The sequence below is a fragment of the Rattus norvegicus genome, chromosome 17 (assembly GCF_036323735.1).
Source record: "Rattus norvegicus strain BN/NHsdMcwi chromosome 17, GRCr8, whole genome shotgun sequence".
Taxonomy (NCBI): Eukaryota; Metazoa; Chordata; class Mammalia; order Rodentia; family Muridae; genus Rattus; species Rattus norvegicus.
Genome location: NC_086035.1, coordinates 50,751,978 through 50,779,411, shown reverse-complemented (window position 1 = coordinate 50,779,411; position 27,434 = coordinate 50,751,978). Strand labels below are relative to the sequence as shown.

Here is a 27,434-nt window from a genome sequence, read left to right as displayed (position 1 = left end):
TACTTAGCATGTGCCAAGTATGATTCTGTGTAAGGCACAAATGGCAATCGCTTTGACAGTCATAACAATCCAGTGACATTCCATGCATGTGAAGACACCAAGTCACAGTTGGATAGGGACATATCTAATTTTACATAGTTGTCAGTGGCTAGCCACGAGCTGCAGAGTCTGCTCTCCAATCGGCATTCTCTACACTCCTCTTCACCTAGAGATTATTCTTGCTTCTAAGAACACATTTCCTAATAGCCATGGAAGGTGTCAACAATCAAAAGTCAAAAAAATTAGCCAAGAATTCTGTTTCTCTTATTCTGATATTTTGGATTACCTTGTTCCTTTCAGTATTTGCACAAGCTCTTCAAGAGAGACCATCATAAGGGACAGCGCTACCATGAAAAACAGATCAGTCTGTATGCCGAATATGATCGACCAAACCTACTGCCCTTTCTCCGAGACAGTACCCATTGCCCACTAGAAAAGGTAAGCCGCTGACTCCCCATGTGCAACCATCAGAAACAGTTGTCATTTCATAAGGCATTTGTCAGTCTTCTCTCCCCGCCTGTGTTCAGCTGGAAAGGTTACTGCGACTCTGATACTAGTACATCAGAAGCCTGTGAGGGCCCCAGCTAATCAGTCACAGATTTCCAGGATTTGAAATCACCACAGTTCCTCAATTCAAAAGTTAATCATAGGTTTTCTTTTTTTATGGAATTGTTCATTACAAGGGAACTTTGTAACAATTTCTAACAAGTACACTGTTTTAAAGGACAGTTTGTTCTTTATATGTCTGTCATGTTCCTTAGAATATCTGTCACACTTTCTACCATATACTGTTTTCCCTTGCTTGATATCGTATCATCTCCACAAAAGTGTCTTTAGGAAGAGGGAGGTATCTGGTACCGACAAGCTGAAACTGGGTGTGTGAACAGGACAGCTGGAGGCTAGTACCGAAGGAGTGAATGGGGCAGCTGTAGATTAGGACTGGTTTTTTTTTTCATTATGTATTTTTTTATTGGATAGTTTATGTATTTACATTTCAAATGTTATCCCCTTTCCAGGTTTGCCCTGGAACCGCCTCCCCCCCATACTCCCTCCCCCTACTTATATGAGGGTGCTCACCCTCCTACCCAACCACTCCAACCTCACCACCCTGGCATTCCCCTACACTAGGGAAATCAAGCCTTCACAGGACCAAGGACTTCTCCTCCTATTGATGCCAGGCAATGCCATCCTCTGCTACATATACATCTGGAGCCATGGGTCCCTCTATGTGTACTCTTTGGTTGGTGGTTTAGTCCATAGGAGCTCTGGGGTATCTGGTTGGTTGATACTGTTGTTCTTCCTATGGGGTTGCAAACCCCTTCAGCTCCTTCAGTCCTTTCTCTAACTCCTCCATTGGAGTCCCCTTGCTTAGTTAGCATTCGCCTCTGTATTTGTCAGGTTATGGCAGAGCCTCTCAGGAGACAGCTATATCAGGCTCCTGTCAGCAAGCACTTCTTGGCATCTGCAATAGTGTCTGGGTTTAGTGTTTGTATATGGGATGGATCCTGAGATAGGGCAGGAAAATGGCCTTTTCTTCAGTCTCTGCTCCACTCTTTGTCACCATAGTTCCTTTACACAGGAGCCCTTCTGGATTCAGAATTTGGATATGAGTGGGGGGTCCCATCGCCCACCTGGGGGCCTTGCCAATCCTCTAATCTCTACAGGTTCTCCATCCCTTTTGTTGGGCATTTCAGCTAATCTCATCCCTGTTGGTCCCTGGGAGCCTCTTACTTTCCTGGCATCTGGGACTTGCTGATGGCTACCCCCAGATCCCCATCCCCCATTGCTACACACCTCTGTTCAAATTCCTGACCCAATAAACCATCCCCTTCTCCTCCCATACCTCATCCTGCCCCCCTTTTTCCCTCTCCCCTGCCTCTCTTCCTCCCAAGTCCCTCCCATTCTCTACCTCCTATGAGCATTTTGTTGCCTCTTATAAGAAGGACTGAAGCATCCACATTTTGGTCTTCCTTCTTGACCTTCATATGGTCTGTGAATTGTATCTTGGGTATTCAAAACTTTTGGACTAATATCCACTTACCTGTGAGTGTATACATATGTGTTCTTTTGTGACTGGGTTACCTCACTTAGAATGATATTTTCTAGTTCCATCCATTTGCCTAAGAATTTCATGAAGTCATTGTTTTTAATAGCTGAGCAGTAAATACCCCATTGTGTAAATGTACCATATTTTCTGTATCCATTCCTCTGTTGAAGGACATCTGGGTTCTCTGCAGCTTCTGACTATTATAAATAAGGCTCCTATGAGCATAGTGCAGCATGCATCCTTGTTATATGTTGGAGCTTCTTTTGGTTATGTGCCCAGGAGTGGTATAGCTGGGTCCTCAGGTAGTACTATGTCCAATTTTCTAAGGAAATGCCATAATGATTTCCAGAGTGATCATACAAGCTTGCAGTCCTACCAGCAATGGAGGAGTGTTCCTCTTTCTCCACATTCTCGCCATCATCTGCTGTCACCTGAGATTTTTACCTTAGTCATTCCGACTGGTGTAAGAATCTCAGGGTTGTTTTTATTTGCATTTCCCTGATGACTAAGGATGTTGAACATTTCTTTAGGTATTCTCAGCCATTCAATATTCCTCCGCTGAGAATTCCTTATTTATCTCTGTACCCCATTTTTAATTTGGCTCTCTGGAGTCTAACTTCTTGGGTTCTTTGTATATATTGAATATTAGTTTCTCTATAGGTTGTAAGATTGGTATCCTTTTATATTTCTTTTTGTTAATTTGGATACTGTCTCTGTGCCCTCTGGTTAGTCTGGCTAAGGGTTTATCTGTCTTGTTGATTTTGTCAAAGAAACAGATCCTTGTTTTGTTGATTCTTTGTATAGTTCTTTTTGTTTCTACTTGGTTGATTTCAGTTCCAAGCTTGAGTATTCCCTGCCTTCTACTCTGTTTTGATGTATTTGCTTCTTTTTGTTTTAGTGTTTCCAGATGTGCCTTTCAACTACTTGTGTATGCTCTCTCCTGTTTCTTTATGGAGACACTCAGAGCCATGAGTTTTCCTCTTAGCACTGCTTTCATTGTGTCCCATAAGTTGTGCCTTCATTTTCATTAAATTGTAAGTCTTCAATTTCTTTATTTCTTCCTTGACCAAGTTATAATTCAGTAGAGCATTGTTCAGCTTCCTTGTCTATGTGGGCTTTCTGTTGTTTTTGTTGTTTTTGAAGACCAGTCTTAGTCCATGGTGATCTGATAGGATGGCATTATTTCAATCTTCTTGTATCTGTTGAGACCTGCTTTGTGACCAATTATATGGTCAGTTTTGGAGAAGGCACCATGAGGTGCTGAAAAGAAGGTATATTCTTTTGTTTTAGGATGAAATCTTCTATAGATATCTATGATCTTAGGTTTGTCAGCACTCTTGGTAGACCAGCTCTCTGCAGGTGATATTTGGTTATTGGGGGCTGTGGGACAGCCTTAACTCAGGGGTGCAGATTGTACTAGATGAATCCTGACCCCATCTGCTCTGTTGTTCCTGTGCCCTGTGTGCTCCTGGCAAGCTTCTCTTTGGACAGATATTGGAGAGAAAGTGGTGATCTCACCTATGGGTTTAGGAGTGACAACACTTCTAAGAGACCAGCATATTCTTATATTCTCATTCATTCTCTCTCTCTCTCTCTCTCTCTCTCTCTCTCTCTCTCTCTCTCTCTCTCTCTCTCTCTGGGATTTGGGTATAGAGGGCTGTGAGATAGCCTTAGTTCCAGGGCGCAGATGCAGACCAGAAGGCAGGACTGGGGTTATAAATAGATTACCCGGAAGGCTAGGACTGGGCATGTGAATGGGGCAGCTGTAGGCTAGGACTGGGAGTGTGAGTGGAGTAGCTTTAGGTTATGCTAGGGGTTTTCAACAGGGCAGCTGTAGACCAGGGCTAAGAAGCAGAGAGCAGATGTGGAAACTTGGCCTCTTAGCCTCAATGCTGATGAATGGTTTTCCAGCTTTAAAATGTTAGTTAAAGCAGCAGCAAAGGCATTCCTTAGCATTGTAAGCATCAAGAAAAATACAGCCGCAAACATGTCTTTGGTCTGTAATTTACAGATATGATCCTATGATTAAATCATGCCTAAGGGATGTTGTAATCCTTACAGCTTTGTCAGGTTTATAGCTGAATGTGTGATCTCATATTAAAAACATTCTCAAGGCAACAGTGTGTGTAATTTGGGTGAACACACCATTGACACAAAGTTGATACAGTTTCACTAAAGGATTAAAAGAAAGATTAGCTAGGATACATCTGAGTCAAGGCATCATAGTTTAATTACATTTGACAAAATTCCTTTTAATACTCTGAAATTTCACTTTTACCTTTATGCTGAACCAAAATTGGAGCGTGCAGATTGCTACATTTGCGTCTTTTTTTTTTTACCCAATTTCTGTTAGTTACCTTACTTTTACCTTATTTTTCTTAAAATTTCTGTTCTCTTGTTCTCTCTCTCTCTCTCTCTCTCTCTCTCTCTCTCTCTCTGTCTCTCTGTCTCTCTGTCTCTCTGTCTCTCTGTCTCTCTCCCTCCCTCTAAAGTCCTCTGGAGGGATCACAGTGTCCAAACATTGGAGAATCTAAAATAAAGATGGTGTCACATTTCTGTCAATAATAGAAGATACCTTTGTCCTGGAAATACTTTATTTTTATATTTCACTACAATTTCTATATATTCCTAGAGTCTTATCATGTTTAGGGAGAATAATTTAAGATACTATTAGCATCCATTTATAAATATTTTGACAACCTAGGGAATTTAAATTTGTAGAAAAGTGTCCTCTGTATACCATGATCTGTTGAACTCTTGATAACTATGGTTCCTGGCAGGAGACCAGCATGAGATTGGAGGCATAAATACGTGTAAGCAGTAACAGTGTCAGGCAGTGTGCTCAATAGGCTCTCACTATCCATGAGGGTGCATGAGCAGTTAACATACTGACCACTGAGGACCAAAAACATGGCCAATTAATGCAAATTGTAATATCTACTTCAGAGTAAGTGGCTTCTGTAATGAACCATTCAAGTCAGACTCATTTCTGGCTTAAATGGTGCATGTGACTGAAACATCCTGGTTTCATCTCAAGTCTAGGCTATGGTGATGCTCCTGTTTGTTTGTTTATTTATTTATTTTTTTATTTACTACCTATGTATGTGCATTGATCTTTATGATCAGCCCCCACTCCCACCCCATTCCTTACATGATTTAATTAGAGTTTACAGGAAAAATTTAAGTCAAACATCAAAATATCAAGACTAGCTCTTACTGCTGTTTTCTAAGGTAGATAGATCACAGAGCAGAAAGGGAAGATTAACTCAGGCTGTTCTTTATATGACTTTGATTATTTTCAAAACAAGTTGGATAGCTGATGGTTTCTAAATAGCTACTTTAAATATTCAACACAATTAACTTATTCTGAAACCTTTATTCACTCCTCATTTGGAAAAGTATTTAGTACAGACCCAGTGTGCACTCATCATTGTGCTAAGTATAGGGCTTGGTGCACACCTGGTCCCTGGAGAGGGAAGACACATGACTAACACGACAGGTTAGCTTTCATAGAGATAAAGAATTGTGAGGCCACATGCAGGATAAAGCTGACAGAATAACTACAGTAACTGTCCAATGTAGGGTCTGTAGCAGTATGCGTCTCCAGTCCTTCCTAGGGTAGGAAGTAGTGAGAGGAAGCTTCAGAAAGAGGAGCACTGCAGAGGTGGTCAGAGAGGATAAGGGCACACTAGGATGGCTGGACAAGGCTGCAGGTCACCATGCAGGTAGTACAGGAGGGAGGTCTGTGAGATATGTTTTAAACAGTACCTGATTTAAATGCTACCTTTCCTTGGAGCTTGTCACAGGAGAACCGCTTGAATTCAGTGTCGCTTGTCCATGCACATGGTCTTCCCCTCTGCATTGTGCCAGTCATGGAAAGATATGTGGTCATTTCTATCACCCTACTTGTGCCTAAGAGCCTCCAGTGGACTTGCTATCTCTTCTGCTTCTTTGCTTCTTGGCTCCTTCTTTGTCTCTTTGAGTGTCGTTCATCATGGCGTGTTACTGTCATCCTCCCCTTTGCTTCCTTGGTTCTACATGGCCCTTCAGTACCCAGCAGGCAGAGCATAGTAAATGTATGCCATTTGATTTAGAGCGAGTGTGTGGTTCTTCAGTACACAGTCCATCCTTACAGTTGGTGAGGAGACAAATGGCTACAGAGTCAGCTAGAAGCAAAGCTATAACGTCAGGCATCTAGAAGAGAGTTAGCTTGGGGGGGGGGGGGGAGCTCCTCCCAGCATTGCTTCTGCATCTACTTACAGCATGCTACGTCTACTTATAGCATGCTGCATCTACTTATAGCATGCTGCGTCTACTTACAGCATGCTGTGTTGTTCTCCATGCTCACAGTTCCATTGGGTAGACCAAGATCATTCACCAGGAGGTGAACGATGCAGAGGGCAACAGAGATGTGGTTTGTTTTGCTTTGAAAAAAAATGAAAAAAATCTTTCAAGTTTGTAAGTGACTTTAAGTAGCTCTCTTAATATTGTTTTCCTGTTTGGTAGTCCATAGTAACATTTCTCCCTTCTTTTATTAAAGGCTCTTGAGATCTGTCAACAAAGAAACTTTGTAGAAGAGACAGTTTACCTTCTGAGTAAGTAGTGTTTGTTCATTTTAGTCCCATAAACAAAGGAATGCGGTTAGAGCAGACAGATTTGTGGACATTCAGGCCTACTTTATGTAAAAACATAGTACAGGGAAAAGGAGAATCCAGAGCACAGTAGCTATTGTAGCCATGTGTCGGGAAGAACATCTAGCAAATGTGTAGTAAAAGAAGCAACAAGCAAACAAAAGTGTACCACATTTCATAACAGATAGAATTTTAGGCGGGCTGACATATTTTGGGTTGATTTCCCTCTTTAGTTTATAATTGGCTCATGTTTACCACACATTGATATAAAACAAATTCTGTTTTCAAAACTCACAACCTTAATAACTAGAGTATTAGGCTTTGGAGCACCAGAAACACTTCATAATCTGTTGTAGCTCTCAGTGTTCCCTCTTCCTCTGGCACCTACCTGTAGACATGAATAGCGTGTGGAAAATGTACACCAGGGAACTAGACTTCCCTGTCTTCCGGAACGTGTGAGAGCAGTGTGGGTTTTACTGTGGGTCTCACGAGGAAGCTGTGCATAGACTAACTATGGGCCATATCTCTGGCATCATTTCCCTGCCCATCTGCCGTGTTTCCCACACCACAGCTTTCTTCACATACCACTCACTGTCACTGGCTCCTCTGGCCTTAGTTGAAAATGAGCCTAGGTCTCCTATTCCTGGGTATAGAGTGGAGTGGCTAATTCACAGATGATCAGGTCTCCTGTTCCTGGGTATAGAGTGGAGTGGCTATTCATGGATGTTCAGGTCTCCTGTTCCTGGGTATAGAGTGGAGTGGCTATTCATGGATGTTAAGCATCAGCCCTAGATCTACTTTCCTTAGGAGAACTATTTGAGGCTCTTATTTTCTACTTGAGCATGGTGTGGGGCTACGCTTCACCATTTCCAATCCCTTATCTATTTACTTCCCCCAGCTGTATTCTTCCAGGAAGTATCAGCTTGAATTCATTTTTAATGTCTTAGAAACAGTAGTGACTTAACTCATGACCCTACTGGTCCCTGCATGTAACAAGGGACAAGGCCAAATGTAATAAGCCTTAGCTAGAATGATTTCCAAGTTCTTTAAAAATCTTAACTGTATCAGAATTTGAAATCCAAACAAAATTGCAGACCTATGAGAAGGAAGGCAGAATTCAGCAGACTAATGTCAAAGTCCACTGTACCATTTATTGGCTACGTGATCTTGCAAAGGTACAAATCCTATATTCCCTCTTCTATTAAAAATGAATAAATAAATGATAGTTAATACTAAAGCCAAGCATGGTGGTGCATGCCTTTAACGCTGGCTCTCAAGAGGTGGAGACAAGTGGATTTCTCAGTCGGAAGCCAACCTGCTCTACGTGGTCACCTGCTCTACATGGTCACCTGCTCTACATGGTCACCTGCTCTACATGGTCACCTGCTCTACATGGTCACCTGCTCTACATGGTCACCTGCTCTACATGGTCACCTGCTCTACATGGTCACCTGCTCTACATGGTCACCTGCTCTACATGGTCACCTGCTCTACATGGTCACCTGCTCTACATGGTCACCTGCTCTACATGGTCACCTGCTCTACATGGTCACCTGCTCTACATGGTCACCTGCTCTACATGGTCACCTGCTCTACATGGTCACCTGCTCTACATGGTCACCTGCTCTACGTGGTCACCTGCTCGACATGGTCACCTGCTCTACATGGTCACCTGCTCTACATGGCATAGCTAGAGCTACAGTGAAGCTCGGTCTCAAAAAGGAAGGAAAAAACGTTATACACATATTCAGTATTTTAGGCTAGAAAGGTAATTCAGCATTTAGGAGCGCCATCTTGCAGAGGATCCAGGTTCAAGCCTAGCTGTCCAGGGCACGTGTGGCTCACTGCTACTTTGTAACTCTAGTTCTAAAGGTGATGCAGTGCCTTCTCCTAGTCTCCATGGGCACCAGGTATGCACACATGGTGCACAGATGCAAGACACACATACACATAAAATTAAGTAATAAAATATAGATAAAAGTTTATTTAAAAATGAAGTATGGACTTTAATAAAGCATCCTGCCTAGAATTGTAGTGAGAGTAAATGATGTCATTCACGTAACACCGTCCTTGGAATATTTCACACAATATGAGCACTAAATAAATAGGGAATGCTGGTGTCACATAAAAAAAGTCAGCCTTAGTCTTACCTTTCAAACTTTGCAAACCAATGAAGAAATATGCTATTTCTTTTTTAAATGAATAAAGTATCCTACACTTCTTCACCCTACCTAGGCCGAATGGGAAACAGTCGAAGTGCCCTGAAGATGATTATGGAGGAATTGCATGATGTTGATAAAGCAATTGAGTTTGCCAAGGAACAAGATGATGGAGAGCTCTGGGAAGATCTGATTCTATATTCCATTGACAAACCACGTAAGCAGAAAGGCCATTTAATTGTAAATCTTTTTGTCTGTATAGATTATAGCCAGTTATGTGAGAAAGAATTATCTTAGGATATATTGGGCTAAAATTATGACCAAGTAGTTGGTCAGGGACTTTAATCCCCAGGACTCATGGGTCGCAATTTCTCCATCTTGTTGTCCTCTAACCTCCACATACACTCTAACCTCCACACATATCTATCTATCTATCTATCTATCTATCTATCTATCTATCTATCTATCCATCCCTATATCTCTCTCCCCCTCCCCCATCTCCATCCCTCTCCCTCCCCACAAATTAATATAAGTGAATAAACAGATAAATAAAAGTACTGAAGTCTTGCTAGTAAAACATTCACTATAAATCCAGAAGAGGGAGTTCTGAGGTTTTGAATTGTGATAGTGTTCTTTTCCAGCCCCGTTTGTAAGTACTGCTCAGCTCAGCCATCTGCACTGGCTCTCCTCCCCACAGCTTTATTCTGATTTTGGTAGTGACCGCTTTTAAGTTAGGGGGCTCTATTCTCATGTAATTAGCTTACATCTAAAATCAACCTTGAAGACTATCTTGAAACTACAAGATATGTAGTATGGTTGTAACTTGAGTTTTGTGACCACAGATATGTTAAAACTCTTATGTCCTCTATAAAAGGAAAGCACAGTATATGCTTACCTTGCAAAATATTAGCTAGAGTTCATAATAGCGCAGTTCTCTGTGCTCCCTGCACTTTGACAGTAAAAACAGTTTGGAAGAGGCAGGTGATCATTTAACTTTTCTAAAATGTTCTCGTTTCTCCTTTTTTTCTTATAGGAAGTTAGTTCTTATGAGTGTGATTTAAACTTAAAGAGGATTGGGTCTTGAGAGTTTATAAATTCACATTTTTTAACACATTTCTTGAAGGAATAGATTGAGTCACTTTTGATATAAAGTTGGATTGTGAACAAAGTGCGTTCTCATTTTGCTCATGTATTATTTGGTCTTAACGTGGTGTTTTGTAGCATTTATCACTGGCTTGTTGAACAACATTGGCACACACGTAGACCCGATTCTACTCATTCACCGAATTAAGGAAGGAATGGAGATTCCCAATTTGAGAGATTCCTTGGTTAAAATTCTGCAAGATTATAACTTACAGGTAAGCATTCTTACACAGATGAGCATCTGAGGGAGTGGGTTCATTCATTTCTAGATAAGTGTTTGTAAGCCATGTAGATGCCTATTAGACTTTGCAATCCGATATTTGGAAACCTGTTCAAATAGAGAAAGTGAAAAGCACCTCAGCTTCAGGAAGCTTTTTCACTGTGTGTAAATAGAGCACTGCGGGAAGAAGATGTAAGAATAAGTTACAAAGGCTAATTGAAGGGGCCACAAAATGTTCCTAGAGAAAATAAATACTGTATCTAAAGTGTGTCTTTAAATACTCAGAATAAGTTTGCAACCACTGAAGGAATCTGTTGTCTGAAACACACTTAAACGCAGGATCTAATCAACTTTTGTCTGATTGGTACAATAATGCTTCTTTATTATCCCTTTAGTACAAAATTTGTAATAAGAAAAGTAGAACCCATATTCTCATAATTAATATGCTAGTTACTAAGTATTCTAACCTTTTTTCTTTAAAAGAATTGAACAGTGCCTATGTTTCAAAATCCTGGTTGCTTCCTTAATACTCAAAATTATTTAAAATGCATACACATGCAGACTGTTCTTTCTACAATCACTCGAAAGTGTTTTTGTTGTTGTTGTTATAATAGATGAAGTTGCTTTCCAGGAAACAGTATACATTTTTCAGGTTGTAAGAAGAACATGATGATGTAGATAAGTCAGATCAGGTTGCCAGTCGCAATGAAGGGTACAAGGTACAAGCCTCCCTGCTGCACTCAGGGTGATACACCAAGAATCAAAGAAAAAACCCTCAGGACAGATAATAGCTGGTACTCTGGATACTGTTGCCTAGCATCCTCATAGCTGTAGTGAAGGTATCCAAAAGTGGGGTGGGGATAAAGGTGGTCAGAGTAGAATTAGGTGAGAAATTGAGAAACTGGGGCCCTGTGGAATTAACCAAATGGACTCTAAGAAATGGCTGGTGCAGAAAGGGGGACTACAGAGGAAATGTCAGCATCCTTGTGGTCCTCAGGGAACTGTGGTATGACTGCAAGGCACAATTTGAAAGGAGAAGATTTTTTCTGTAGACTTGAGTGGACAGTACAGAACCTTCGCTTGGAAGCACTGTGTAGGGATGGTGTCAGTTAAGTATGTGTCAAGTTGAGGCAAAGAACTGAGGCCTAATCTTACTTATGCCCAAAGTCTTTGGAGAGTTGCAGATAATCCTAGGGAAATTACTCAAGAATTATTATTCAAGCAGAATATGCTTGAGGTGTCAAGTCTAAATGCATGGCAGAGTCCTAGGCCATAGTGGCCCCTGTATCTGAGAGTGGGATGCTTAGACCAGTACTTAGAGCCGGGCTTTTGGGGTAAAACCATGCTTCTGTTGCCAAGTCCCCATGCTGCTGATGCCAGCAAAGGCAGCTGGCACATCCCTCACTGTGCTCTTGTCTTGAAGCTCACACACACTGCTGCAGTCTCACTATTCACTCACTTTCTATAGAATTTGCATAGTACTGAGCCAGCTGAAATACAGAGCATTAGATACAAAACAAATGTTTAACATAAAAATGGTACTCAAAAATAGCTGGTAAACCAGTATCTTCTTAATTATAAATGTATTGAGAGCTTTACTGAGACCCAAAATTTTTTGATCAATGAGTCTAGAAAGCCATTGTTACCCATCAATCTCTGGGTAGAGAAACTACAACTAAGAGGAAGAGGAAGGGTGGGAGAGGAGAGAGCAGACCCAGGGAAACCACCACACGAGTGCTGCCCTGCCCCACTGGGGCTCGGAGGCCTCGGAGGAAGGTGACAAGAAAATCTGTCTGGCTGTCTGGCTGTCTCTCTCCCTCTCTCTCTCTCTCTCTCTCTCTCTCTCTCTCTCTCTCTCTCTCTCTCTCTCTCTCTGTGTGTGTGTGTGTGTGTGTGTGTGTGTACGTGCGCGCACGCATTGACTATTAATTTTCATTAGTGGCCATTTATTTATCTCCTTGTCTAAGCGACCTAGCAACCTATCAAGTGATTATTTAAAAATATCTCTGGTCTCTGGAGCCTTTTGCTGTTCCCAGAAGGCTTCTGAAGACATACTTTTCTTTCATTGTATTGATCTTTGTTTGTTTCATAAAGCTATAATTTATGTTCTCATTTATAATAAGAGTGCAAGGCCACGAATCCCTCAAATTTGAGGGTGATGTTACAGACCTGTGAATCTCCAGGACTCCTATGGCTGACATAAAGCACGATATGGAGAGCCTTCAGACAAAGGTCCAGGGGCCTCGGTCACAGGCGTGCTGCCATGCACTCTCACTGTCCTTCTCACACAGACTATGCATTGAGGACCTAGGGTTCTTTAAGGGGAGAGGGGCACTGTGACAGCCAGCAGTTAACTGAAAGAGAAGGGAGTAGTTATAGGAAACTTAAATAGCTTTGCCATGTGACCATTTCATACTTTGTATCATGACAGCTCTGAAAGGGAACAGGATTGAGCATGTTCACTCCCTCAGATACTGAGGAAGTTAGGGAAATGGAAATCAGCACTTTGTCACTAACCACCTTCTCTGACAGACATTTTCGATCCATAATGGGTCTATAGTTAGCATTAGCCCCATTGCTTGGAGTAGAAGGGTGAAGTTCCAGAAAGTTAATGACATATTCATATAGGAAGATACTGAACCAGTTATTTTTTATCGGATATTTTTTATTTACATTTCAAATGTTATCCTCTTTCCCAGTTTCCCATCCATAAACCCCTGAACTAGTTTTAAACTCAGGCCCTCAGAGGAAATGCCATTTTCATCCAGAACTGTATCAGCTCTGACGCATAATCCTAAAAGTTCTGCCAAGAGGACTACTTCCTTGCTTTTCCCTTATGGTTACACCTCTGGAGAAAGGCAGCCAGCCAGTCTGAACTTGTTCCTAAAGAGGCAGGAGGAGCAGGGACTCCGCCCTCCACTGCACCTCTGAGTCCCTGTTGTAAGCAGAGGCCTGAGCCTGTGCAGGTCAACAAGTGATGTGGGGAAAGTTCTCTTCCCCACAGGGCACTCAGTCCTTTCCAGGTCTGCAAAGATATTTTCCTGTACTAAACAGTTGCTCTAGCTCCCCCATAGTTTCCTACTTAAAATTGAAAACATAAGTCAACTTACAGAAATCAACAACTTTCTTGTTGGTCTTTTTTTGTAGGGGGTGAAAATTTATTTTTTACTTTTATTATTTAACCTCTGTATTTTTCCTGAGATTGTTTTTAAACTCTCAAATTCCTAAAATAAGCTTTTAAAACCAAATGGATTTTTTTCTTTACAAATTATTTCAGTTGGATCTTATCATCACATTTAAGTGGTGCAGGCGCCCTGTGCCAACCCGTTGCTTCCTTGATCCATTTAGTTGTTAAATACTTTGTGCTGTTAGGAATTAAATACAGTTATGATAGTTAGGTTTTTGCAAACTGAAAAGCAAGCCTTTGAGTTTAGCTTTCTCATTCTTTTCCTACCTGGGCTTAGTCATCTTTGGTAATCATCAGACAAGAGCAAAGAAAACTGCCCAAGCAGAATTGAAGCCCCGCAACACCAGTGGCCATAGCCAGGCTGCAAGTGAGGAAACCGTGGGCTGGGAAGCTAGGTGCTGGCAGCCAGTTGCATTTGAAGGACAAGCAATGCAAAGTGAATAAGGCAAGGCCAGCAAAACCCCAGTACTGAGAGTCTTTTCAAATAAAAACTGCAGTAACTTGACAGTTTTTCTAGCACAGCCCCCACAGCAGCTGTTTCTATGGAACCATAATGATTTCTCTGATATGTGGTTCTTTATTGCTTTGTGAAATATATGTGAGACTAGAATTTTCCATTTACTTGGGATTATTATCCATGGTGATGTGCTATAGAGGAATCAGGAAGAAAATACAGAGGAAATTTAAGTCTCTTGTCAGTTGTCAATGCCATAACTCATTCACCTTTCCCATAAAATGTGCACCATTGATTGTAGTTGTAGCTCGTTTCTTTAAACAAAGGACAATGGGAAAGTGGAGAAGGAACAAGGGTGGTTGAAAGGATGAAGGAAGAAGTTAGTCTTTAAATGTGGATAGTCTGGGGAGAGTAGAAGGACCTTCCATGAGGAAGAAGAATTTCTAAAAAGGTAATATTGTTCCTTCTGAGCAATGTCAATCAATATTTTTGAGATAGAAGTGGTGTTATGAGGTTGAGGGAAGGAGTTTATCTTGGACAGAATTCTTATACCAGAAGTGTTGATAAGCTGGATCGATAATGAGGCAATTCTTATTGGCCAGATGGTGAGATCTCATGGACACAAAGATGTCTCAGTGAGCTCATAAGCCTGTCCCTTTAATGCACTCATTACTCTGAAAGGCCAGACCCCACAGCCTGCGAACTGCCTTTGGTGTCCCAAAGCTACTGTACTGTGCTTTTACAGCCCCTAATCTGCTGTTCTGTCTTGGTACCTGACTCTTCATGTCCCTGTCACGGCAGCCAGTCCAGACCAAATCATATAGTGAAGAACTTCTACCACCTCCCTAAAGGAAACAAGAGTCTGACATTTTCCTTTGTTTGGGGATTTTTCATGGTTCTCCCCAATCCCATCCCATGACTAAAGGGAAGCCACTCCTCCCCCTTGATCTTCAACTCATGTTGTTGTCCCTGATAGAATGAAGTGACCCATTCTCATACTCTTCCGATCATAGCTCCTGTGGTCACAGTGCTCTTTTCCTAAATGAAGTCCATCTCTGTGTCTGTTCCATACATGAACCATGTACCTCATCTCTTTCTCCTATTTAACAGTTGAAACTGATTTTTGTTTCTGAAAGTGATGTTAGAGGGAAACTAGCCCTGAAAAGAGACTGACACACTGAAGTACTGAAGTCTCATGGCACTAGCTCCTGCTTGCCTGAGACTAATGCCGAAGCTGAGTCAAAGGCTGTCGTCAAGGGACTCGCTCTCCCCTTCTCATTACTGCCTCCTAAGTCTTGTCAGTTTCCTTTTCCTCTTTTTTTCTTTTTTTGGTGTAGAGCCTTGGATTTTGATCAAATTAGGCAAAAAGTATCACCATACTTTTCCTTCTCATTGGTTCTTGACTCTGGACAACTGACAATGTTTCTAGCACATACTGTCTGTGAGCTGGTAGGTTGTACCTGCTTAGAAAGCACGTTGTCTTAGGTTGTTCTATTTTCTTTGCAACCTGTGGCCCGTGTTTGTTCCACAGGCTGTGCCCTCAATCTGTCACTGCCCAGGCATTGTGTCCTGGACAGTGTCCCAGTGCTTCCAGAGCCCACACCAGAGGAGCTGAACTGAGCTAATTACTTTATGTTGGAGGCTAGCAGCCTCATGGATTAAATGACCGATTTCTGAAAGTCGTCAGCATCGATATTTTATAGACAGCTTTCTTGGAAGATTGTTTTTCCCCTTCTTTCTCTGTACTGTAATGACTTCTGATAAAAAAACCTTAACATCTTTTTTAAAGAAAACAAAAATAAAGTTACATTTTTAGTAGAACCTGACAGGGCAGTAAAATTTAAGCACATCTATAAACCTAGCATTTGTGGGGGTTGGGCCAGGAGGATCTCTCTCTGTAGAGTAAGACACATTTTCATAAAAAGGATGAAAATGGGGGAGATCCCCTCCAAAAGTAGTATCAAAGTAGATGTAAGAAGATTAAAATCAGGGGTTGGGGATTTAGCTCAGTGGTAGAGTGCTTGCCTACCAAGCGCAAGACCCTGGGTTTGGTCCCCAGCTCTGAAAAAAAGAAAGAAAAAAAAATTAAAATCAGGAAGCCTTGCTTCTTACAAACACTAAGAGCCATAGATATGGAGCTATAATCATCAGTTTGGGTCCCAAATGTGTCCTGTCATGTAACTAGAGGCAGCCCCTAGCTGGAGTCACCCAGAGCTGACTGGGGGTAGCCTCCAGCTGGAGTCACCCAGAGCTGATATTTTTATTGTTTGCAGGGGAACACAGGTCATTGTGTGTGGTTGCCATGGAGACCCATGGTTGCTTGCACCCATTCCCAGTGATGCCATTTTATACTGTGGAAGAAAATTGCATGTCTAGGTTTTGAACTGAGTCACATCAGTGTGAAGGAAACCAAGGGGCACCCACAAACGTCAGTGACCTACAGTCACAGGTAGTCTCAGGCTTCTCTGCACATTTCTCTTCCGTACCTACTACCTTGCTCATTAGGAACCCAACATTTGCCGGAGAATAGATGGGTTTATTAAATAACTAGATGGTTTTGAAATGACAAGTCTTCCATCCTGTGCAAAGATCTGAAGGTTAGACTCTGAGTCATTCAAAAACCAAAGTGCCAGGAAACAACCGTGGTCCTCTATGGCAACAACATGCAAAGTACAGAAGCCTGTGAGATACAAAGGAATTTTAGTCTTTTCAAGACTTTGGAATTTGTATTTGATTTTGACCAATGTCACAGTGTACTCATAAAAACAGGTAAATTTCGAGGAATAATGCTGGCTTACTTGACAGTGTTTGGTGGGCAAAAGAGCTAGTTAGTGTCTCTGGTATTGTCTGATTCCTCAGTTAGATGCACACACACTTGAGTTACTAAATGCTCTTTCTTTTTAAATATGTACATTAGATTCTGCTTCGGGAAGGCTGCAAGAAAATCCTCGTAGCTGACTCTTTGTCATTGCTGAAAAAAATGCACCGAACCCAAATGAAAGGCGTTCTGGTTGACGGTGGGTAAATCTGGAAGGACATTCTGAGCCCTGCACCGTGTTTTCCAGAGAGACCAAGCAAATGGCAGTGTGCTTAACCTGTAATGTGTGTGTTTTCTTACAGAGGAGAATATCTGTGAATCGTGCCTTTCTCCCATCCTTCCAACAGGTAAGGTGCTTAGAAGAAAAATCACTTCCCAAATATATGTTCATGATGAGTGGAATTAAGATTTTGAAATTAGCTAATAAGCTGCCTGAAAATTATACAGCTTCACAGTTGAAGGATTTCAACTCCTTCCCTGCTCTTGTGAATGCTGCTGCTCCTGACAGAGTAGTGTGTCAACATCAGCAAGCTTTGCAAGAACCCACAGGGTTCTTCAAACCCTGCCTTGGCCTCAGAGTTCTGGGAGTGTTGGCCTGAGAGCGAGTACTTCCAACAAGGCGATACGAATGGATCCAGTTAGAGGCTAATCTTTGAGAATCTTCAAAAATAAAGTAGAGTCAGATGCAAAGCCAACCATCAATCCACATATTTCGGTTCTGAGGCAGAATACCTATATGGATGTCTGGGGCAGTGAAGAATGGCTTCATCTTCACTGTCCTTGGAGGCACCCAGACTACCTTCATGGAAACAGCACTCAGCATCAAACAGACTCACCATAGGATAGAAGCCTGTGTCTCTTTTTAGTAGATTGTCATAATAATAAAATGGTCTGTATCAAAAGACCATTCAGACATGAGAAAAGCAAACTCATAATTTGAAAGTAGAAAAGCATAGCTGTCAGGGTACTTTAAAGCGCAAGTTCAGCATGGGAAAGCTCAAAAGTGTCACTGTCACAGACACTGGTCTTAGGAACTATGTGTTCCAAAGCTCATAGAGCATGGGAAGTCGTTTCACCGGAGCGCTCTTCCAGAAGGAGCAGCTTCTCATTTTCAACACTTCTGTAAACCACAGCCCTGTATGTGGCCTTGCAGTGAAAGGGGTCACGAATGCCCTGTAAAGTTCAGTCCTCAGCTTCTCCTGTGGCAGGCAGTGTGTCTTAGCAGAGCTCATCTGGCCACACAGCAGAAGCAGATGAGGACCTGACTAAACAGAATAGTGAGTGTAGAAGCCTGGGATCCTGACCCAGTTCTGCCTCTGCCTCAGCAAGAGAACTTGGCAGAGCGAAGGTGAACTGAAAAACATTTTTATCAAGCTACACGCTTGATTTCAGTGTGTGGTAGTTGGAATCATGGTCAGGATACACACAGGGACACATGTATTCTACTTTTTCTAATAAACATCACATTTGCTGTGAAACTGTGCTGCATTAGTTATCGTGGTAACTGATGCTGAGGCCAGGCAAGTAGCCTGTAAATTGTGGTTCACAGCAAGGTGATTCTAGACCAGCTCTGTGCTTTTGTAAAGAAGCCTTGTCAAATGGAGCCTGTTGCTAGGAAATTTACTCAAGGCTGGCTTAACTCTTTCCTGGTCTGCCTGTTGCACTGAGTTATTCTCCTGTCCCTGCCCCTTGTAGATGCAGCGAAGCCCTTCAGCGTGGTGGTCTTCCATTGTCGGCACATGTTCCACAAGGAGTGCCTACCTATGCCAAGCCTGGTAAGTTGTCAGCCCAATCGCTGCCAAATGAAAAGAGAAGAACTAATCTCAGCAACCACGACTAGAGCCCTCCATCCTATGGCTCTGGCTTTCTTAATTCTAACCCACAAGACAAGGAATTGAGCAAGTCCTCTGCATCTTGCTCAATCCCTGGGTTCTGCATCCATGGATTGAACCAACCTTGCATCAGCAATCCTGGAGAAAAGCTGCACCATACTAAACGTGTGTGTGCACTTTTCCTTTTTGTATTTATTCCCTAAACAGAAGTGTGACTGTTTCTAAGCGTTACATTGATGTCGGTGTGGGAAATATCCATAAGTTATCTGCCTTTGTATATAAACGTGTTCTAGTTGGCTTGTCTGTTAATTTCAAAAACCACTAACAAAACCCCAACTTTGGCATAAAAGGGTTTTTGTTTGTTTTGGGGGGGGTGGGGGTTGGTTGGTTGGTTGGTTGTTTTGCCTACAAGTTACAGTCCATCATGGAGGAAAGCCCAGGCAGGAATATAGAGGCAAGAACTGAAGCAGAGACCCTGGAAGAACTTTGATACTTGTTGGTTTAGCCCGCTTGTATAACCTAGGCCCATCTGCCTACTGGTGGAACTGACTACAGGGCTTGACCTTCCCACATCAATTACTAAGAAAATGCTCCAATAGATGGCCAATAAAAGAGGCAGCTCCTCAGCTGAGGGTCTCTCTTCTCTGAGGGTTGGTACTCATGTCAAGATGAGAGAAAAGACTTAACTAACCAGAACAGAAGGAATTGAGTGTCTGTGGGTTCTGGTATCTGAAGGGGGTACAGGAGTCCTCTCAGAAGCCAGCTTTCTTTTTTATCATATAGGTATATTGTTTATTTTTCAAATGTGACAGATACAGTGTGCTATGGTTCACCTAAAAGCATGCCCACTGTGTGAATTCATGCTATTGGCTTGACTCCTGAGCAGTGGCTGTGTGGTAGAAAACACTTTGAAATTTGTGGAGTTTTCTCAACCTGCCTTATGTGGCATAATTCTGTTATCCTGCCAAGACAAAGCTGGTTCTTCTGTGATGCCCCCCACCCAACCCCACCCCTTTTTTGCATTTGTATGTACATGTGCATGTGCTCGTACATACATGTAGAGGCCAGTTGTCTACCTCAGATCCCCTTTCTCAGAAGCTGTCCCCTTTGTAACAGGGTTTTCTCTCTGGGACCGAGGACTCAGCAGGTAGTCTAGACTGGCTGACAAGAGCCCAGGGATCCATGTCTACATGTGCCACCACATCTGTTTTTGTTTTGTTTATTGTTTTTAGACCAAGGTTTCGGGGCTTGAACTCAGGCCTTTGTGCTTGTACTTCGCCAATGGAGCCATCCACCCACCTTGTTTGTGTCTTTTAAGCTGCAGAGTAATGCACAAGTCCTGTCTGAGCTAAAACATCCTCTACAGAGCTAGGGATGATGCCCCATCCCTTCAGAGCTCTCAGTTCCCTGAATGATATAAAATCGCATTTCTGAATGTACAAGTAGACAGTTTTAACCCGTGTTTTTAAAATTGTTTTCAGAATGCTCCTGCACAGTACTGTAACATCTGTAGTGCTAAGAACCGTGGGCCTGGAAGTGCCATCCTGGAGATGAAGAAGTAGGCCTGCCTGCCATTACCACTCTACTCTGGTGACCGTTGGACCACAGCCGCTAGCTATGTCAAGGCCAATGCTGTTCTGTGATGTGTTCAGGGCTACTCTGTGTTCCACATCAGTTGTTCCTCCAGACCTTCCTTCCAGAAGCTGTTCTTGTCACTGATGGAGAAGTCAGAGCTGTTCCCATGCCATGAAATATTTGGATTGACAATCAATATTTCATGATTTGTTTATTTGGCTTATTTAGGCAACAGATGAACCCAAGTCTCAGAGTGACTTCATTAGACCCTAGTTACACCACCAGGCATGAACCGCACTGCCGAGAACACTGCCAGCTGCAGACAGCCGAAAGTTCTGCTGGTAACAGTTCTAGCATGCCTGGCTATACTGTTTGTCATCAGCTTCCTAGTATGCATTTGGTGAAACACTGGAAACTGTCACTCGTTCAATGACGTGTGGGAATACCATTATCTGATGTCATGCAACCTTATGCTTGCTACGTACATGCTATGCATTCTGACTAATCGAGTTATCTGACCCCATTAGGTAATCAATATCTGTTGAGTAAATAAACATTGCCCTTCTCATCGTGAATTCTTTATTGCATTGTAAGTAGACCCTTTAAGGATGAGAGGTGAGCTTTGACACTACAGTACCAGAAGAACTGTGGTTGATAAGGCAGGAAGAAACCAGGGGCCCTGTCAAAATTTAGTGAAACTCTCCAAAGAAATGGGAGGGTTGGATGCCAGGGATAGACTTAAGATGTATCTCACTGCCTGGGAGGCTGGGCTGGAGGTGTGCCTCACTGCCTCAGGTCTTGTTGTTCTTAATATTTCCAATTTAATGTAAAGATTCAGCTTAGGAAGGTCTGCCACTTCCTTGCTGTTTGGAGCAGGCGCACATCCAGAAAAACTAACCAGAACTCATGAAGAGGAGTGCTAGGCCCAACATATTTTACTTCCAAGGTAAGTTATATCAGTTCCTAAATCACATTTGGACAATAAACCCCAAGTACAGAGAAGGAGGTAGTAAGCTTCATTCCTAAAGAACCGAGCTGAGACGCAGATAATGAAGTGTATTCATTCCCTTTTCAAAAATAACGTAAAAATCTCTAGAACAAGGTTGTGTTGTAAGCAAAGAGTGCCACCCTGCCTCCCTAGGTAATTTTTCCTCTTTAAAAAAAAAAAAATAGTGGAAAATTGTACTAAAGGGTAATTAATCCTTGCCATTATTTTTCACTTTATAAAGATTTAAATATAACAAAATACTAAAAATGCTAGCTCTCCAGCCTTTGTGGTGTGTGACCAGCCCATTAAAAGCACATCTGAGGAGCTGAAAGCATGTCTCAGTTAGGAGCACCAACTGCTCTTCATAGGAACTGGGTTTACTTCTCAACACTCACGTGGTAACGTAACTGTAACTTTAGTTCAGGGGATCTGAAACCCTCTGCTGGCCACTGCAGGCAACAGGCATGTGTGTGGTACACAGACATACGTACATCCAAGACACAGATACACATAATGTAATTTTTAAAACTTTTAAATAAATAAAACATATCTGAACCTGTTTAGCCCACTTTTACCAGACAATATAGGCACTAATGTTTGTCCTTGAAGAAAATTGCCCTATGTATGAATCAGCCAAATTCAAAGTTACTTAGTGACAGCCATTTTGTTTTATTTGATTTTAGCCAGAATTTCCTCCTAGTTGGTGCTCATCATTGAAAAGTTTTTTAGACACTCTCAGCCAATTGCTTGATTGTCACAATATAGAAATTCTATAAAACAAATCCTTGTAGAGTAACTATAATGTGCAGGCCTTAGCCAGCCTGCAGCTGTGTATGGAGGCTGTTAGTAGATTGCCTGTTTGTCCATGAAGAGACACAAAGGCTCAGCAGCTCTCCATAAGTCAAGGTGGGAGCCAGTGTACCAGCTGGATTCAAATCCAGGCAGTCACAGTTCACCTTCAGGGCCCCCGCTCTGACCCACTGAAGATCTTTTTACAGAAGTGCTTAGCTGTCCTCTTCTGCTGGGTACAAAGAAACAGTAAAGTATTGCTTGTGAGGTTTCCATGGGTGACAGAATCACTGGTGGATCTGAAGAGCAAGCAGTAGGAAGATTCTAGAAGCATCAAGCCACCCACACAGCCTGGCTGCAGTGGCTGCCCTGAAACCACTGCCCATTTCCAGCAGAGGGCGGTTGCACACAGCAGTATGAGTCATCATGTTGTGTAAATGTTAACCTGTTTCCCAGGTCCACATAAAGTTCTTAATAACCGTCAGGAATACAGGGTAAGCATATACAGATGGAGTCATTTCTATATGATAAATACTGAATCAGTTAGTTGTGGTTTGTTATTAAGGCCTGGGGTGTTAATAGTACATTTCATACTGTACTGAGTTTCACTCCGTATGCCTTGATTCTGCTAAGGGCTGGTTTCTACAGTCTGAGGAAAGATACTTTCCTTGTGTGGCCCAGAATTGAGTGTGATTAGGAACAGCAGTGTGATACTAGGAAACACAAGAGAGAATGAAAATCAGTCTGAATCAGCACTCACAGAATCAGCCATTGTCCAAGCTCTTCATGTGCACCCACTGTAGGATTTCTGAAAGCAAACATTATGGCATCGCCTATCTAGACTCCCAGGAGTCCCTGTGTCCTGTGTGCGCAAGAGCTTGCAGGCTTTGGTTTGATCATAATGCATCACCAGTAACTACAGCCTCTTGCCCATCACTCCTGCATGGTGGCTACGAGTTTACTTCTGTGTCCTTCGCCCTTGCGCTGCTGTTGTACTGTATGACCCAATCTGCCCAGTCAGTCCTCAGTCACCCTGACCTTGGACTACTGGCTAGAGGCTTCTTGCTTACTCTAGACAGCACCAGGGTCTGTCTGCCTTTATCCAGTTCATGGCTGTCTGTGGAACAAATGCAGTCTCATTTCATTCCAATATCCAGTCCCAGCTGACTCTAGCCATCAGTCCGTGCACTAACCCTGGCACTGAGGGAAATACAGACATGGTAGTATGGGTTGACCTTTGTCCATCACCATGCCAAGAATGTACATAAATGAGAAGAAGATGGACATTTGCTTTCAAAGATTGCAGCTTCTAAGAGGAAGCAGAAAGTAAAGGCCTCTATTATCTGGTAGATCTTATCCCTTCCCCACTGACAAGCTGGGTCCTAGAATAGAAAGTAGGGCATTTATCCTGAGGCCTTGGCCCTGTAGCCTGCAATTTGACCTCTTGGATCTTTATGACAGTAGAGTTGACTCTTTTATTATTATTTTTTATTATTATTATTTATACTATTTGGTTTGGAGTTTGCAAAGGCTGGATCTACTGGCAGCTGTTGGCTAAATTTTTAAAAATGTTTTAGAACTTAAAAAATTTGCTTTTTTTTTTCCTACCAAGGCATCCCTGCCCTTGTTTCTATCTTCCCAAGATCAAGGGAGGGGAGCTATAGCTGAAAGCCCGAGGGCTCACAGTGACCTACCTTAGTATATCAGGTGTCTCCATGCCAGTTCAGTATGTCCAGCTTCATTCCATTCTCTTTGTCGTGGCATCCTGTGGCCTGTGGGCTCCATATGGATGAGAAACCTTTTGTTCATCTTATTACCTAGAGTTTCTACTGGAATGACTCAAAACATCTGGAAGATGCTGAGTGAATAAATGACCAAACGGATGCACGGATGGATGGATGAGTTTATTTGTAGCAGTGTTGAAAGGGAGAGAGTGATTTTTGTTTTTTGCGGAGCTCTGTGCTGAGTGTATGGCTTAGAATTAGAAACCCTTGTCTAGTTCCCATCAATTTTCAGGCTCTAGAGTCCCAACCAACACCCTAACATACACATAACAATGAACAGCCCACCCAAATCACTCTGGATCAGAAACAATGATGGTTTCAAGCTGTTAAGTTTTGGGGTCATTCGTTATACAACAGTAACTTGCTACCACATGACCACAAATATGGACCATCTGCCTGCTAAAAAGAAAAAAGAAAACTGTGATAATTTTAATAGATTATTTGTCCTATTTACGGAGAGAAGCACTCCTGATTTAGCAGGTGAGAATACTTACTTGGTTTAGGTGTTTAAAAAAAAAAAAAAAAAAACAGATCTGACAAAATAGAAGTAGCCAGGAGAGGGCTAGAATGTGAAAACCAGGCCATTTAGGGAACAAGTGGACAGATTGGACACCACAATATTTTAAAGTCACAAAATCTGAGAAGAATGTGAAATTCCAAAATTTAAAAATTAGTTACATAAAAGAGAAAAAGACACTTCCAGGTGACTTCAGAACAGCTGTTGAGACGCACCAGTGAGAGCTGCAGCAAACGCTGGCTTGGCCTAGGATGGCTTATGTTAGGGAATGTCCATCTAATCTAAGGAGCTCTGAAAGGGACGGGATGGCTCGAGCTAAGATTGGTGACCATCTATCTGTCAGGGTGCTGAAAAGGACAGTGAGCTGCCCCAAGACTACTTGTTCTCCCAGTCTCCATTCCCCTCTAAGCAGCTCTAAATCCCCAGAGAAACAGCAAATTCAATCAGAAACAGCAAAATTAATCAGAAATAGCAAAATTAATCAGCTACTCTTACTTTTGTACTCAGCTCCTGTGCCCATCTGCTGTGTGTCTGAATACCCACATCTTTGGTCAACTGATAAATTTAGTCTCTGCAGGCCCCTTCCTTTTGTTCTCCTGCCAGAGTCTCCATGTGCCTCTCCCATCTGGTTACACACCAACTTCCTTTATTGTTGCTTTTGTTTTATTAATGTATTATTTTTGCCCAGAATAATGCTAGCTCTTACGGAATTGTCAGTAATTCATATATATCTTAAATTTTTTAAAGAAAAAATCAGCATGAATGTTTGCATGTATTACAAGTGGTGCTGGGTTCCACTCACAATTTGATTTTTGCAGGTGTGACCCTTGCAACAACACGCATAGTACCACCTGAGCCCAGTCCATCCTGGATCGCTCTTTCCAAAATGATGTATTATCAATATTTTCTCTCTGGTTCATTGATGCTAAGTTTCTCCATCAAAATATGTAGTTGAGGGCATATCTTGAAATATCTTTCTACTTTAACAGGAATAAGCTCAAGAACACAAATTTCTTATCCCCAAATTCTCAAAGTACTGTTAAGGTACTAAATATTTTGAAGAGAATGTTATCCTAATTTGAAATTCTTTTTAACATAACTTCTGTAACAATATTTTAGGTCTTAATTATTTAAAATAATACACTAAGATTTCTGTTCAAAATACATAGTGCACAATTGTAGGTAGGCATTTGTTCAGTTGTGTGATGGCAAATTGCACTGTGAATCACACTTGGTCTAAGCTCTATTTCAAGTAGACTTGACACTGTCTATGATCTGAATGTGGGAGTGTCCCCAAAAGGTCCACATGTTAAAGCTTTGGTCGCTAGGGTGGCAACATTGGGACTTGTAGCTCTGTGGTTTTATTAGATGAGAGCATGTGTGTCAACATACTTCAGTGACTTCATCAGCACCTATATGGCTGCTCAGTCTTGAACTCAAGCTTCCAGATGTATAAAACATGTTAATCCTTCCTCCTCCTGATCTCTTCCATCCTACCCCCTCTGAGTGAGGTATTTCATAGTGACACAAAGTTGAGTTCCATGATGAATTTGAGCCCTGTTTTTTCCCTAGGGCTTTGTGTATCTGAAAAGGACCCTCGTGTGGCCTAAAGAGAGGTTAATTTGCTAGAGGTGCTGTCACCCAACACTGGCGTCCAGTGTTCCATAGAACTCAGTTTCCAAGAGTTCCACTGCATGATTGAACCATTTGTCAAAATCTGTGCTCCAAAAGTATGACTTTTAAATGGTGTGGCCTAAGGATCGGGGAACACCTCAGTGATATTAGGGGAGGAAGATGGTGGCAAGTACCATTAGGAGGAGTATTCCTTTGACTTCCAGCTAATTCCCGCACATCTTCCAGCATCTTTCCATGTGTGCCCAGCTGTCTTGTTAAGGGTTTTCAGTGCAGCTTAGACTTTGAAGAATTTAAACCATTGAAATAATTTATTTAGTTTCAATTTCTACTGTATTGTTAGTTCAGTGGTTATTTTTAACTCTGTCTATTCCCCGTGCCAGTGCCTTCAGAGTATACATAAAGATATTCAGGTATGTCCACCGACTACGGGGATAATGTGGGTCTAACTCTGCAAAAGCCCCAGCCTGTGGAGGCCCAAAGCAAGCTAAAAGCATGCAAGGAATAAAAAACGAACAGAAACAAAACACAAACAGTCCTCTGGAGGCTGGACTTCAAACATTTCCCCCTCCCTCTTTGTTCAGTTGTGCAGCATATGGCTGCCATTATTGTAGGGTATTAAAATGACCTGGTAGGAGATGGGGGACTGGCACAGTTGGTAACGTGCTTGCTGGAGCAGCATGAGGACCCAAGTCAAAGCTGCATATCCAGCATAGCAGGGGTGGAAACACATAGATCTGAGCATCTCCCTGGCTAGAAAGTCTGGTCCAAATGGTGAGCTCCAGGTTCAGTGAGAGACTCTCAATGTTGGCTTCGACCTCATGTGCAGGCATGGCCACATAGAGAGACATGGCAAGAAATGGAGGGAAGGAAATACTGACCTTATAACCAGGAGGTAGAGCGCTTTGTATGTAGCATGAAGAAAGTAAATGTTTTCTGTACTATTAATCTGGTAATGGAGAACTTGAGCAGCCCACTGCACTTAAAACTTCTGCTTTTTCTTTGAAAACTTCAGGGATTTTCCCCTTCCTTTTCTGAGTCCACATTCTATTTGATCAGCTCGCACATATCCATGGTACTGCATATCTGTGTATTTGCTCAGGTAGGCTCTGCACATGGTTGTTGTCTCAACAGATGTAAGTAAAGGATTTGCCATGTTTTGAATATTCATGAGACTGTGATGACAAGAAACATGAAGGATTAGCAAGAGCTCCCATGAAGACAGTGGCAGCAGTTAGGTGCCTTCTCCGTGGGCTGTTGATTGGCCATGTTCAAGACTCTGTCCTCACTGTAGACTCAGGATGCTCTTTTACAGACAATTCCATCTTCCATGTGCTATGTCCTATGATAGTCGTCATGACCCTCTGAGGTCAGTTCTATTACTCCCATTTAGCAAAGAAAGAGGCTAAGACTTAAAGAAGTCAGGGATCCCAAAGTACCTCAGGGTGACCTTTTATCCCTTCATATCGTATATGTTCCACCTTCATTGTTTTTCTTACAGCTACATTGACAATCCATCACAGGGTGAAAAGCTGAGGGTGTTTTTGTGCAGCAGCCTCTGACCAAATTAGCACACAGTGGGTTCTCGATAATATTTATTTGTTTGCTTGTTTGTTTGT

At 42.1% G+C, this 27,434-nt stretch overlaps 1 protein-coding gene across 2 annotated transcripts in view; it reads left to right on the top strand.

Moving 5' to 3' along the window:
• Vps41 (VPS41 subunit of HOPS complex) overlaps positions 1-20,680 on the top strand; it is a 164,398-nt gene extending 143,718 nt beyond the window's left edge. The window contains exons 19-26 of one of the 2 annotated variants that reach the window (XM_039095720.2): positions 340-477; positions 6,627-6,681; positions 8,953-9,093; positions 10,098-10,234; positions 16,798-16,897; positions 17,001-17,045; positions 18,394-18,473; positions 20,012-20,680. In XM_039095720.2, coding sequence (XP_038951648.1) covers positions 340-477; positions 6,627-6,681; positions 8,953-9,093; positions 10,098-10,234; positions 16,798-16,897; positions 17,001-17,045; positions 18,394-18,473; positions 20,012-20,092 — 777 coding nt within the window. In that variant the 3' untranslated portion in view covers positions 20,093-20,680. The remainder of the gene's footprint in view (positions 1-339; positions 478-6,626; positions 6,682-8,952; positions 9,094-10,097; positions 10,235-16,797; positions 16,898-17,000; positions 17,046-18,393; positions 18,474-20,011) is intronic. The other variant, NM_001399318.1, reaches the window with a different exon arrangement.
• The last annotated feature ends 6,754 nt before the right edge of the window (positions 20,681-27,434 follow it).